The sequence below is a fragment of the Penaeus vannamei genome, chromosome 15 (assembly GCF_042767895.1).
Source record: "Penaeus vannamei isolate JL-2024 chromosome 15, ASM4276789v1, whole genome shotgun sequence".
In the NCBI taxonomy this organism is placed as follows: Eukaryota; Metazoa; Arthropoda; class Malacostraca; order Decapoda; family Penaeidae; genus Penaeus; species Penaeus vannamei.
In genome coordinates, this window is record NC_091563.1 from 16007959 (window position 1) to 16020458 (window position 12500).

At 44.1% G+C, this 12500-nt stretch overlaps 1 protein-coding gene across 1 annotated transcript in view; it reads right to left on the reverse strand.

Annotated features, from left to right (window-relative positions):
- The window catches only part of LOC113818717 (sodium channel protein 60E-like), a 299991-nt gene that overhangs the window by 86948 nt on the left and 200543 nt on the right, over window positions 1-12500 (reverse strand). Inside the window, exon 7 of the mRNA XM_070130151.1 lies at window positions 5567-5662. Coding sequence (XP_069986252.1) covers window positions 5567-5662 — 96 coding nt within the window. The remainder of the gene's footprint in view (window positions 1-5566; window positions 5663-12500) is intronic.

The window sequence follows — 12500 nt, forward strand, 5'->3', positions numbered from 1 at the left end:
TAGAAGAAGAAGAAGAAGAGAAAAAAAATGTTGACGAGAAACCACGGATCTCGTCAAGCAACAACATTTAATTAAACTCCCACACTGCCTGTTCACCAAATTCTATTATTCCCAAATTTCACTTTAGAATTCACAAATGTTCAAAGTGTTCTCTGCGGGTGAACTGACACGGCTTGGTCGGTCGTTCTGAAGGAGGGAGGGAGGGAAGGGGGGATGGGGGAGGAAGGGAAGGAGGGAGGGAGGGAAGGACCAGGGAGTTGGAAGGAGGGAGGGAGGGAGGGAGGGGGGAGGGAGGGAAGGAGGGAGGGAGGGAGGGAGGGAGGGACAGGGGGGAGGGAGGAGAGGGAGGGAAGGGGGGATGGAGAAAGGGAGGGACACGGGGAAGGGAGAGGGAGGGAGGGAGGGACACGGGGAAGGGAGAGGGAGGGACAGGGAGGGTGGGACAAGGTGAGAGGGAGGGGATGGACGTGCTGGCAGGTGAGAGGGGAGGGAGGGCTGGGCAAGGTGGGAGGGGGGGAAGGGACTGGAGGGTGAGAGGGAGGGAGGGAGGGTGGGACAAGGGGAGGGGGAAGGGAGGGAAGGAGGGGCTGGAAAGGTGAGGGGGAGGGAGGGAGGGACAAGGGGAGGGGAAAGGGCTGGAGATGAGAGGGAGAGATGGAGAGAGGGAGGGAGGGACACGGGGAGAGGGGAGGGAAGGAAGGTTGGAAGTGAGAGGGAAGGCGGGAAGGTTGGAGTTGAGAGGTAGGGATGGAGAGAGGGAAAAGTTGAGGGAGAGAAGGAAGAGCAAGCGGGGATGGAGGAGATAAGAAGGGAGGGAGGTGTGAAGATGTGAGGGAAAAAAAGTTATTTGCTAAAACTACATTTTCTTTGTCTGTCTATGAAATTTGTTCGTCCCCTCTCTACCCCATTCACTTTCTCATTTCTCTCTCCCTCTCTCTCTCACTCTCACCCTTTCTCATTCTCACTCTCACCCTTTCTTACTCTCACTCTCACCCTTTCTCACTCTCACTCTCACCCTTTCTCACTCTCACTCTCACACTTTCTCACTCTCACTCCCACACTTTCTCACTCTCACTCTCACCCTTTCTCACTCTCACCCTTTCTCACTCTCACTCCATATTTCTCTCCCGCTCTCATCATCCTCGCCACCACCATCGTCTAACCTCCTACGACCATAAACACATTTTCTTACCACTATAGTTATCATTACCCTTCCCATCCTCCTCCACCGCTGTTGTGAGTATGGCCATTAAACTTGTTATAAAAATTACGATTACTCTCATGGCGTGTTTTTCTCTGTGGGCTTCGAGGGGATTTAGGTCGCCAATCACAGCGGCCTCTGTGATTGGGTCCAATCCTACAGGTATATTGAAGCAGAGGAACGTTATGCATAATAAAAATGCAATGGCCGATAAGAAAAAATATTTACGCTTTGTGCGTGTATCTATTTGTTTGTCTATCTAGCTATCTACTCATCTATGTACTTGTATATGCGCTCGCGCGCGCGCGCGCACACACACACACACACACACACACACACACACACACACACACACACACACACACACACACACACACACACACACACACACACACACACACACACACGCATGTGTATATGTATGTGTGTGTGTGTGTGTGTGTGTGTGTGTGTGTGTGTGTGTGTGTGTGTGTGTGTGTGTGTGTGTGTGTGTGTGTGTGTGTGTGTGTGTGCGTGTGTGTATGCATGTATGTATATGAAAAAATATATGAAAAAGAGGCAGTTAGACAGCAATTGACAGGCAGACACACCGACTGGAGGGCATCTACATCTACAATAGTTATTACCTTCCCCTTCGCTCTTCCTTCCCTTACCGAACTCCCTACTTTAGCGTAGATACTTAGTTATCCTGTAAATTATCATAATAGTGGGGGTCAGGGGCCAGTTCCGGAGGGGAGGAGGGAGGAGGAGGGGAGAGGAGGGGAGGAGGGGAGGAGGAGGGGACGAGGGGAGGAGGAGGGGAGAGGAGGACGAGGAGAGGAAGGCGAAGGGAGAAGGGCGAGGAAAATCGAAGAGAGGATGAGGATGAGAGGAAGAGAGGAGGAGGAGAGGAGGATAGGTGGACGATGAGGAGGAGAAGACGAGGGGAAGAGGATGAGAGGAAGAGAGGAGGACGAAGGGAGGAGGATGAGAGGAAGATGAGAAGAGGATAAGCGGAGGAGAAGAGGAGGACGAGGAGGCGGAGAGGAGGACGAGGAGGAAGAGAGGAGGACGAGGGAGGAAGAGTTGTCTGGGTGGAAGAGGGGGGGGGGGTGAGGAAAGGTAAAATTGGGTCATACGTCACAGAAATTGAGTATTTTTATAGGGCGCGTGTCATGGGGGGGGGGGAGGTGAGGGTGGAGGGGGGAGTTGAATAGGAAAGGAGGAGTGAGGTGGAAAAGAGGACGATGATGTGGGAAAGGAGGAGGAAAGGAAGAAAGAAGGAGAATTAAAGATTAAGCGAGACAGAAATGGTTGATAAATAAGGAGATAGAGAGAAAGAATGAAACGGAAAGAGGAGAGAGAAAGGAGAAATACGAGGAAAGAAAAAAAGGCATTCAAGGAAAGAAGAGAAAAGGAATTACGAAGAAAAATATAAAGAATAACGTCCTTTTGGATGGATTTAAGTACATTTACTTTTCTATTCCATCCACATAACCCTCCTCCCCCACCTTCTGTCTCAGTCTGTCTCTCTCCTTCCTTTTCCCTCTGCCCCTCCCTCCTTCATTCCTTCCTCCCCCCTCCTCTCTCCCATCCACCCTCCTCTCCTCCTTTCCTACCTCCCTACTTCCTTCCTTCTCCATTCCCTCTCTCCCTTCTTCTTTTCCTTCCACCCTGTCCTCTCTCCCTTCTTTTCATCCCTCCCTTCCTCTTTTCCTCCTTCTCTCTCCTCTCTCCCTTCTTTTTTTTTCCTAATTCCATCCCCTATCCTCACTCCCTCCCTCCCTTCCTTCCTCCCGTCCCCATCCCTCCCCTCCCCTCCATTCCTTTTAAACGTTGAATATTCATACTCGTGCTGGACAGAAATCCCGGGAAGTACCGCTGCTCCGAATACTACAAATCAGCTGTTCCACGTTTTTTTCCCCAAGATTGAATGGCTTGAATGTTACACGCGCGCACACACAGTCGCACACACGCACACACACACACACACACACACACACACACACACACACACACACACACACACACACATATATACATGGGGAAGGAGGGTGTATGGAGTAGGGCAAGGGGTAGAAATGAGGGGAGGGAAGGGAGTGTTTTCAACGAAAGTGTTTCGTGTTTTTTAAACATGGATGATTTTTTCGACGATGCAGATTGGCGACTTTCGGGGAAAAGTCTTGCAAAAATGACGAAAACAACACAACCATAACAATGTAAAGGGTCATATATATATCAATAACAATATTGCTGCTGATAATAAAACAACTAATAACAAGGCTAAATGATTACGATAATGATGTTCATAGAAATAATAGCAGTTAAGATAATGAAGATTATGATGATGATGATTTATCTACTCAAAATTGAATATTCAGGACATTTGATCTTGTTATCAACATTCCATTCCACTTTCAAAACGCACTCAAAACGCAGCGCCGGCCCCGCTACATTAATGAAAAAAACAGAAACAATAAAAAATAAATAAATAACGATCGTCATCATATTTTACAAAACATGTATACACCATGCAGCGTCCATTAAAAAGCTGAATCACCGACACAATAAATAAAAATGTGTATGTTAAATTTTCGTTTCTCGTATATAAGTTACTGCTTTAATAATTCATGCGGGAAATTAACTGCTACTGCGTTTTGCTTACTGATACAGAAACACTTCACAAGCACAGGCACGCAGAAGTACGCATGCATAAATCATCGACCATCCATATACATGTGCACAGAGATACTATCTCCCTTTCTCTCTTAATCGTGCACACTTACATGCATACACAGATACTTACACAACTCTCTGCCTCTGTCTCTGTCTCTCAGTCTCACTAACTCACTCTTACTCTTACTCTTTCTCTCTCTCTCTCTCTCTCTCTCTCTCTCTCCCTCTCTCTCTCTCTCTTTCTATCTCTCTCTCTCTTTCTATCTCTCTCTCTCTCTCTTTCTCTCAATCTCTCAATCTCTCAATCTCTCAATCTCTCACTCTCTCTCTCTCTCTCTTTCTTTCTCTCTCTCTCTCTCTTTCTCTCTCTCTCTCTCTTTCTCTCTCTCTCTCTCTCTCTCTCCCTCCCTCCCTCTCACTCACACACAAATACAAATGCCCACATGATCCAATATGGAGTTTTACATAATCGGAGCAGCAGATCCCGGAACCCGAAGGAAACCGGCAACATGATCTCAAACAACATTCCTTTTATAAAACACAGGGCTAATTATCTTCCAAAATGTATACTTACATGCGTACACGCGCACAAACGTGCATATACACACAGGCACAAATGAGTACACCCAACAAAAAAAAATACACACATAGTGAAAAAAAAACACGCATACATACAAACACTTACACGAACACACACACACAAAATAAGCACGTGTAAATACTGACTCTTACATCGATTCGCGCAAACAAAAGCGGTCTTATGTACACACAAGCAAAAGCAGCAAATGTAAACACAGGGAAGAACCTTGAGCGTCGACTCATAAAGCACTACCACCTACAAGTCCCGCCTCACGCAAGCACAGACGCACGCACACAATACGTACACATGATGATCTACTGCAAATATACTTACATAGACACAACTGTATATTCTCGCGTACACAAACGTAGACATTAATGCCGCTCACACATGCACGTACACATGATTATCTACTGCAAATATACTTACATAGACAACTATATATACACTCGCGTACACAAACATAGGCATTAATACCGCCCACGCATACACGTACATACACGCAGATATACATACATATGGATATCGACCATACCCATGCGACACAGATATATACATGTATACGTCCTGCACACATACGTACACTTCCTCATTCCAGACTAATAAACGGAAATGGAAATCAACACATAATACGCATATAAGAAAGTACACAGGTGACATCTCTCACTCTCTCACTCTCTGTCTGCCACCCGCCCCCCCCTCCCCCGCCACTCTCTCTCTCTCTCTCTCTCTCTCTCTCTCTCTCTCTCTCTCTCTCTCTCTCTCTCTCCCTCCCTCCCACACATTCTCTCTCTCTCTCTCTCTTTCTCTTTCTCTCTCACACACACACAACGCACACACACACACACACACACCATCATCCCCTATCCCCCTACCCCCCTCCCTACCCCCAACCCTCCCCCACCACATCCCCCCCACACACCTCCATCCCCTATCCCCTACCCCCCATCCTATCCCCTCTATTCCCCCCTCCCTACCCCCACCCCTGTCCCCAGCACACTCACACACCAACACACCCACACATACCCCCCCCCCCCACCCCCACACACCATCATCCCCTCTCCCTACCCGCCCCCACCCCATCCCCAGCACACCGTAAACACCCGAAGAGAGAGAGAACTCGGACTCACCTCGCGCCGGTCGCATTTCCACAGAGAATGGGCTCGCCGAAGTTAGGATGGTCAGTTCCGTTTTCCTTGTACCAATTCGCGGGCTCAGCCACCCACCTGCAAATCGGAGATAGAGAGAAAAAAATGATTAATACGGTGAAAAATAGGGATTGTACTTGGTTATCTGGGAGGGGGGGGAAATTGGGGAGATGAACGTCACACTTGGAAATCGGAGAGAGAGAAAAAAAGAATTATTACGGTGAAAAATAGGGATTGTAATTGGTTATTTGGGAGGGAAAGAATATGGAGAGATGAACATCACACCTGGAAATAGGGAAAAAATAAAGACAAAAGGAGATTAGAATTGGTTACTTAAAAGGGGAAAAGGAAAGAGAAAAATACCGCATTTGGAAATAGGAGAAAAAAATACGAAAAAGAGGGTTAGAATTAGTTATCCGAGGGGAAAAAACAATGGAGATGAATACCCCACCTAGAATTCGGGAAGAAATACGAAAAAAAGATCATTTACGAAATACGAAAATACAAAAAAAAAAAATCAGTTACTTAAGAAGACAAAATGAAAAATAATAATATCCCACCTGGAAATCGGGAAAAAAATAACGAAAAAAAATAATAGGTTATTTTGGGAGGGAAAAAAGGGGGGGGGGGAGCGAGATGCAACACCCTACCTGAAAATCGGGAAAAAAGTATGTTAGGATTGGTTATATCGGGGAAATAAAGCCGATGAATAACAAAGTGGAATAGCCTATCTGGAAATGGGGAAAATACGAAAAAGGTGTTAGAATGGGATATTAAGGAGGAAAAAAAGAAGAAATAGGAAAATGCGAAGATTAATATCCTTCCTGGACATTGGGGGAAAATACGAGAATGGGATTGTAAATATTTATTTGAAAAGCGAAATGGTTAAATAAGAAGTAATAATAAGAAAAGGAAAATTATGGCAAGTTTATTTTCACTAAAAATATCACAGAACTTATAAAAAAAGAAGAGAAGCACACACACACACACACACACACACACACACACACAAACAAACTCACTTACAAACACACAAACACTCATTCAAACAACAAAATCTTAAAAGAAAAAAAATCTACCCTACATATGCAGATCCCTCCCCTCCCCCACCCAAACAAAGAACGGTGGAAACAGAAGAGAGGAAGAAAAATAGAAACAAAACAAGAAAGATAAGCACAAGACAGGTGAACAAATCCCAGTATGGTAAGATTCCAAAGAGAGAGAGAGGAGAGAAAGGGAGAAAGTGAGAAAGAAAGAGAGAGAGAGGAGAAAAAGAGCAAGAGAGAGGAGAAAAAGAGAAAGAGAGAGGAGAAAGAGAGACAGAGAGAAATAGACCAGAATGACAGAAAAGGGAGAGAGAGAGGGAGCGAAAGAACAAAACTGAACGAAATTAACATTCATTACGAAAAACCAAAACAAAAAAACAAAAAAAAAAACATCGCCCATTATCTCCGAAACGTTACTTATCACCCTTCGCTACGGCCGTTAAACCCCGTTCCTCCCGCACCCGATATAACGCGCACGCCCCCCTCCCCGCCGCCGCGCCTCTCGCCGACCTGATAAACAGTGGCCAAATGCAGAAATTAAACCCAAGTTATTGTTCATTCGGGCTGTGGCTTCCGAAAACGATCGCCAACTCAGCTGAACTCGCTAACAACTTTATGCATCCTCACGGGATTCATGAAGATGAACATGCATGCATACGAGCGAGAACAAACACGCACGTGCATTCAGACATCCATGCAGATAGACATACACACGCGCGCGCACGTATGCACTCATGATGAGAGAAGGGTGGAGGAGAGGGAGAGATAATGAGAGTGTGAGTGAGTGCGAGTGAGTGTGTGAGTGTGAGTATGAGTATGAGTATGAGTATGAGTATGAGTATGAGTGAGTGTGAGAGAGTGAGAGAGTGTGAGAGAGTGAGAGAGTGAGAGAGTGAGAGAGTTAGAGAGAGAGAGAGAGAGAGAGAGAGAGAGAGAGAGAGAGAGAGAGAGAGAGAGAGAGAGAGAGAGAGAGAGAGAGAGAGAGAGAGAGAGAGAAAGAGAGAGAAAGAGAGAGAGAGAGAGAGAGAGAGAGAGAGAGAGAGAAAGAGAGAGAGAGAGAGAGAGAGAGAGAGAGAGAGAGAGAGAGAGAGAGAGAGAGAGAGAGAGAGAGAGAGAGAGAGAGAGAGAGAGAGAGAGAGGAATGGATATATGTATGTTATATATATTAAGTATGTATGGGTGTAAGTATAGATGGTCAGATAGATAGTTTATATATATATATATATATATATATATATATATATATATATATATATATATATATATATATACATATATACATATATGGATAGATAAATAAATAAAGATATAGACTGATGAAATTATATTACAAATGGATACAAATATACAAATGTAGATAGATAGATAGACAGATACATACATACACATCATTAAGTCAAACAAACACACTCTAAAAAAAGAGGGAGAAAAAAAAAACGAAAAACGAAAAACAAATACTCACCCACACGCGCACACCCACATAAATACACTCACGCCCACATCACGCCCGAGCCACTTTTATTACTGGTCCGAGTAGCCCCCCCCCCCTCTCTCTCTATCTCTCTCTCTCTCTCTCTTTCTCTCTCTCTCTCTCTCTCTCTCCCGGGTCTTTGACAGGGTCTCCGCTGCCACTACCCCCCCCACCTCTGTAATGGATACCCTGCAGAATATGAAGCGGATAACAGGTCTCCCCCTCCCCCTCCCCCTCTTCCTCTTCTTTCTGTTTCTCTCTCCTGTTCTTCAATTGTCTTTCTTTTTAATTTTATCTATTTTTTTGGTTTCCTTTTATTTTTTTCTGCTCGTTTTCTTATTTCTCCCTTCTCCATTTTTCTTTTTTTTTCTTGTTTATCATCCTCTTCCTCTTGATTCTTCTTCTTTTTACTCCTCCCCTTCTTTCTCCTCTTGATTCTTTTTCCTTCTATCCCTCCTCTTTTAACACCTCCTCCTCCTCATTCTCTCCCTCCTCCTCCTCTTCTTCCTGTCCCTCCCTTCCTCCTCCTGCCTCTCCCCTCCCCCGTACTCCTTTCTCTCCTCCCGACCCCCTCCTCCCCTCTTCTTCTTCTTCCTCCTCCTCTTCCTCCCTCTCCTCCCTCCTCCTCCTCCCATCCCCTTCCCAATCCCCTATCCCCCTCTTCCTCCTCTTATCCTCCTCCTCCTTCTTCTTCTTCCTCCTCCTCCTCCTCCTTCTTCTTTTTCCTCCTATCCTCCTCCTCCTCTTTCTTCTTCTTCTTCCTCCTATCCTCCTCTTCTCCTCCCTCTTCTTCTTCTTCCTCCTCCTTCCCCCACCGACTTTTTCGTCCCCAGCACCCGAGGTTTCACGCCTTCCCAACACCTCGGCGTCAACGGGAAATTGTAATATAAGAGCTGGGCTAAATATTTAACATATTTTTGGAACGTGCTGCGTCTTTTCTTAACTAGTTTTCGTCAAGAAAGAGGGAGAAAGAGAAAGAGAGAGAGGGGGGGGGAGAGGGAGGGAAGGAGTGAGAAAATCAGAAAAGGAGAAAAGGAGAGGGAGAGAGGGAGGGAGGGAGGTAGAGAGAGAGAGAAAGAGAGAGAGAGAGAGAGAGAGAGAGAGAGAGAGAGAGAGAGAGAGAGAGAGAGAGAGAGAGAGAGAGAGAGAGAGAGAGAGAGAGAGAGAGAGAGAGAGAGAGAGAGAGAGAGAGAGAGAGAGAGAGAGAGAGAGAGGAGAGAGAGAGAGAGCGAGAGAGAGCGAGAGAGAGCGAGAGAGAGCGAGAGAGAGCGAGAGAAAGAGAAAGAGAAAGAGAAAGAGAAAGAGAAAGAGAGAGATAGACAGATAGAAAGACTGATAGATACAGGCAGACAGACAGATACAAAAAATACACACACACAAACAGGTACAGTAGATAAATACATAGGTAGACAAAACAAACAAGACAAGCAGATAGACAGACAGACGACCAAACAGACAGACAGACAGACAAAAAATGAAGCTTCCCGCCGAAGTTAAAAGTACCTCGACAAACAAGATATTTGCATCCCTCCTCGAAAGACCCAAGGAAGTGCCAAGGCGTTTCGGAGGCGCTGCTGTAGCCGGCAAGACACGGAACTATTTGACTTTCTTTCTTTCTTTCTTTTTCTCATTGATTTCATTCATGCGTTTTCTTTATTGTTTTCTATTTTTTTTTTCATTTATCTTTTTTATTCATTTTTATTCATTATTTGATTTTCTTTTTTCTTTCTTTCATTTTCTCATTCATTTCATTCATGCGTTTTCTTTATTGTTTTTCTGTATTTTTTATTTCATTTATCTTTTTTATTCATTTCGCTACTTCGTATATTTCTATTTTTTTCCTTCATTCACATTCTTGTTATTGCTGTTGTTTTTTATTTCATTCATTCATATTCATATAATCACTTTTTCTTTCTTTTCATTCATTCACTCTTATTATTTCCTTTTATTTCAATTTCATTTATTCACATTCTTATCATCGTTTATTCACATCAATCCAGTCACATTTTAACTCCCTTTTCATTTCATTTCATTCATCATTTCATTCATCATTTCCTTCCTCTTCCTCCTCTCTTTCTCATTCAAAAACTCATTAATTTTCTTCTTTCCCCCCTCTCGTTCCCTTTTCATTTCACTCATTTATTAATTTCCTTCCTTTCACTCTCGTTCCCTTTTCATTCCATTCATTCATTCATTTCCTTCCTTTTCCCTATCTCGTTCTCACTCTAAAATTAATTCATTTCCTTCCTTTTTATCATTCTAAAATTAATTCATTTCCTTCCTTTTTATCATTCTAAAATTAATTCATTTCCTTAAATTTTTCGTATTCTAAAATTCATCAATTTCCTTCCTTTTCCCCCTCTCGTTCCCTTTTCATTTCACTCATTCAGTCATTTCTTTCCTTTTTCCCCTCATTCTCATTCTTAAATTCATTTATTTCCCTCCTTTTCCCCTCTCGTTCTCATTTTTAAATTCATTTATTCATTTCCTTCCCTTTTCCCCTCTCGTTCCTTTTTCATTTCACTCATTCACTCACTCCCTTCCTATTTCCCCTTTCGTTCCCTTTCCATTTCCCTCATTCACTCACTTCCCTCCTTTTTCCCCTCTCGTCCTCTTTTCATTTCCCTCACTTCCTTCTTTCCCCTCTCGTTCCCTTTCCATTTCCCTCATTCACTAACTCCCTTCCTTTCCCCTTTTCATTTCCTTTATTCATTCACTCCCTTCCCTTTCCCTTTCCATTTCCCTCATTCACTCACTCCCTTCCTTTTCCCTTTCCATTTCCCTCATTCACTCCCTTCCTTCCCTCCCCCCCCTCTCGTTCTCCTCCCAAACAGACGCAGCGACGCCCCCGCTCGGCCTCGGCAGCACAGATTCCCGTCACCAATTTTCTTCTGCTGATCGCCCGGCCTTCACCTCCCTGGCCTTCTCCGCCCGGGTTTGATGTCTGACCGGGGACGATTTTGATGTTGCGAGGGACGTCGGGGAGAGACTGTGCGCTGTGTTGTGTTGTGTTTGTTTGTGCGTGTGGAAGGGGGGGTGTTTGTGTGTGTGGAAGGTAGTGTGTTTGTTTGTGTGTGTGAAAGGTAGTGTGTTTGTGTGTGTGTGTGGGATTTGTTTGTTTGTGCTCGTGGAGGGGGATGTGTTTGTTTGTTTGTGTGTGTGAGAGGGAGTGTTTGTTTGTTTATGTGTGTGAGAGGGAGTGTTTGTTTGTGTGTGTGTGTGTGGAAGGGTGTGTGTTTGTGTGTGTGTGGAAGGGAGTGTGTTTGTTTGTCTGTGTGGAAGGGTGTGTTTGTTTTGTGTTTGGAAGGGAGTGTTTGTTTGTTTGTGTGCGTGGCAGGGTGAATGTTTGTTTGTGTGTCTGGAAGGGAGTGTGTTTGTGTGTGTGGAAGAGAGTGTGTTTGTTTGTCTGTATGAAAGGGAGTGTATCTGTTTGTCTGTGTGAAAGGGAGTGTGTTTGTTTGTGTGTGTGAAAGGGAGTGTTTGTTTGTCTGTGTGAAAGGATGTGTTTGTGCCTGTCTGTTTGCTTGCTTGTATGTTTCTACTGAACATCCCACCAAGAAAATCCTCTCAGATAATTTAATCAGACCTTTAGAAACCCTTTAAGGCAATCCGATAGGAAACCACGAAGGAATCCTGTCAATGTACCACTTTCCTATAGTCACACATCAAATAATTCCTAATCTGACAAAAAATACTTGAGTCCCCCTCCTCGTAAAACCCCACGCGCCTCAATAGAAAACGAGAGCCTATAATTCCCTGATATATCGTGTATGTCTCTAGCTTCCTCACGTTATCGTAACTCTGGCAACATACCAAAACAACATACAAACAAACTGCTATGAGAACGAGTGAGGAAAGAGAGGTATGAAAAAGAAGATAAAGGAGCAAAAGCAAGGGAAAAGGAAAACAAGGATAAGAAATAAAATGGCAAGGTAGAATATGATTGCAAATAACCAGATCGATGTCTAAAAAAAAGGTTTTGACCATAATTAGGAACATGATAAAAAACAATCATAATGAGAATATAGTAATAGTGATCTAAAATAATAGTGATAATAATGTCAATAATAACAATGATAGTAACAATATGAATAGCAAAATACCAGTGATAACAACTGAATGAACGATCATCACAATAACACAAACAATAACAAACCAATAAGGAAAAAATAAACCTCAACAACAAATAAAAACAGCGTTTTTAAGGCTACGTATGCATGGTCGTTTTCTCTTTCTCTCAGTATCCTCTTTCCCCTTCTCCCGACTCTTGCTCTCTGTCTGCCCCCTTGTTCTCTCTCTCTTCCTTCCTCTCTCCCTCCCTCCCCCCACCGTCTCTCTCTCCCTCTCTCTCTCAATGTACAATCGCAGTCTGAAACCCAGGTTTCGAAATCCGCCTCGA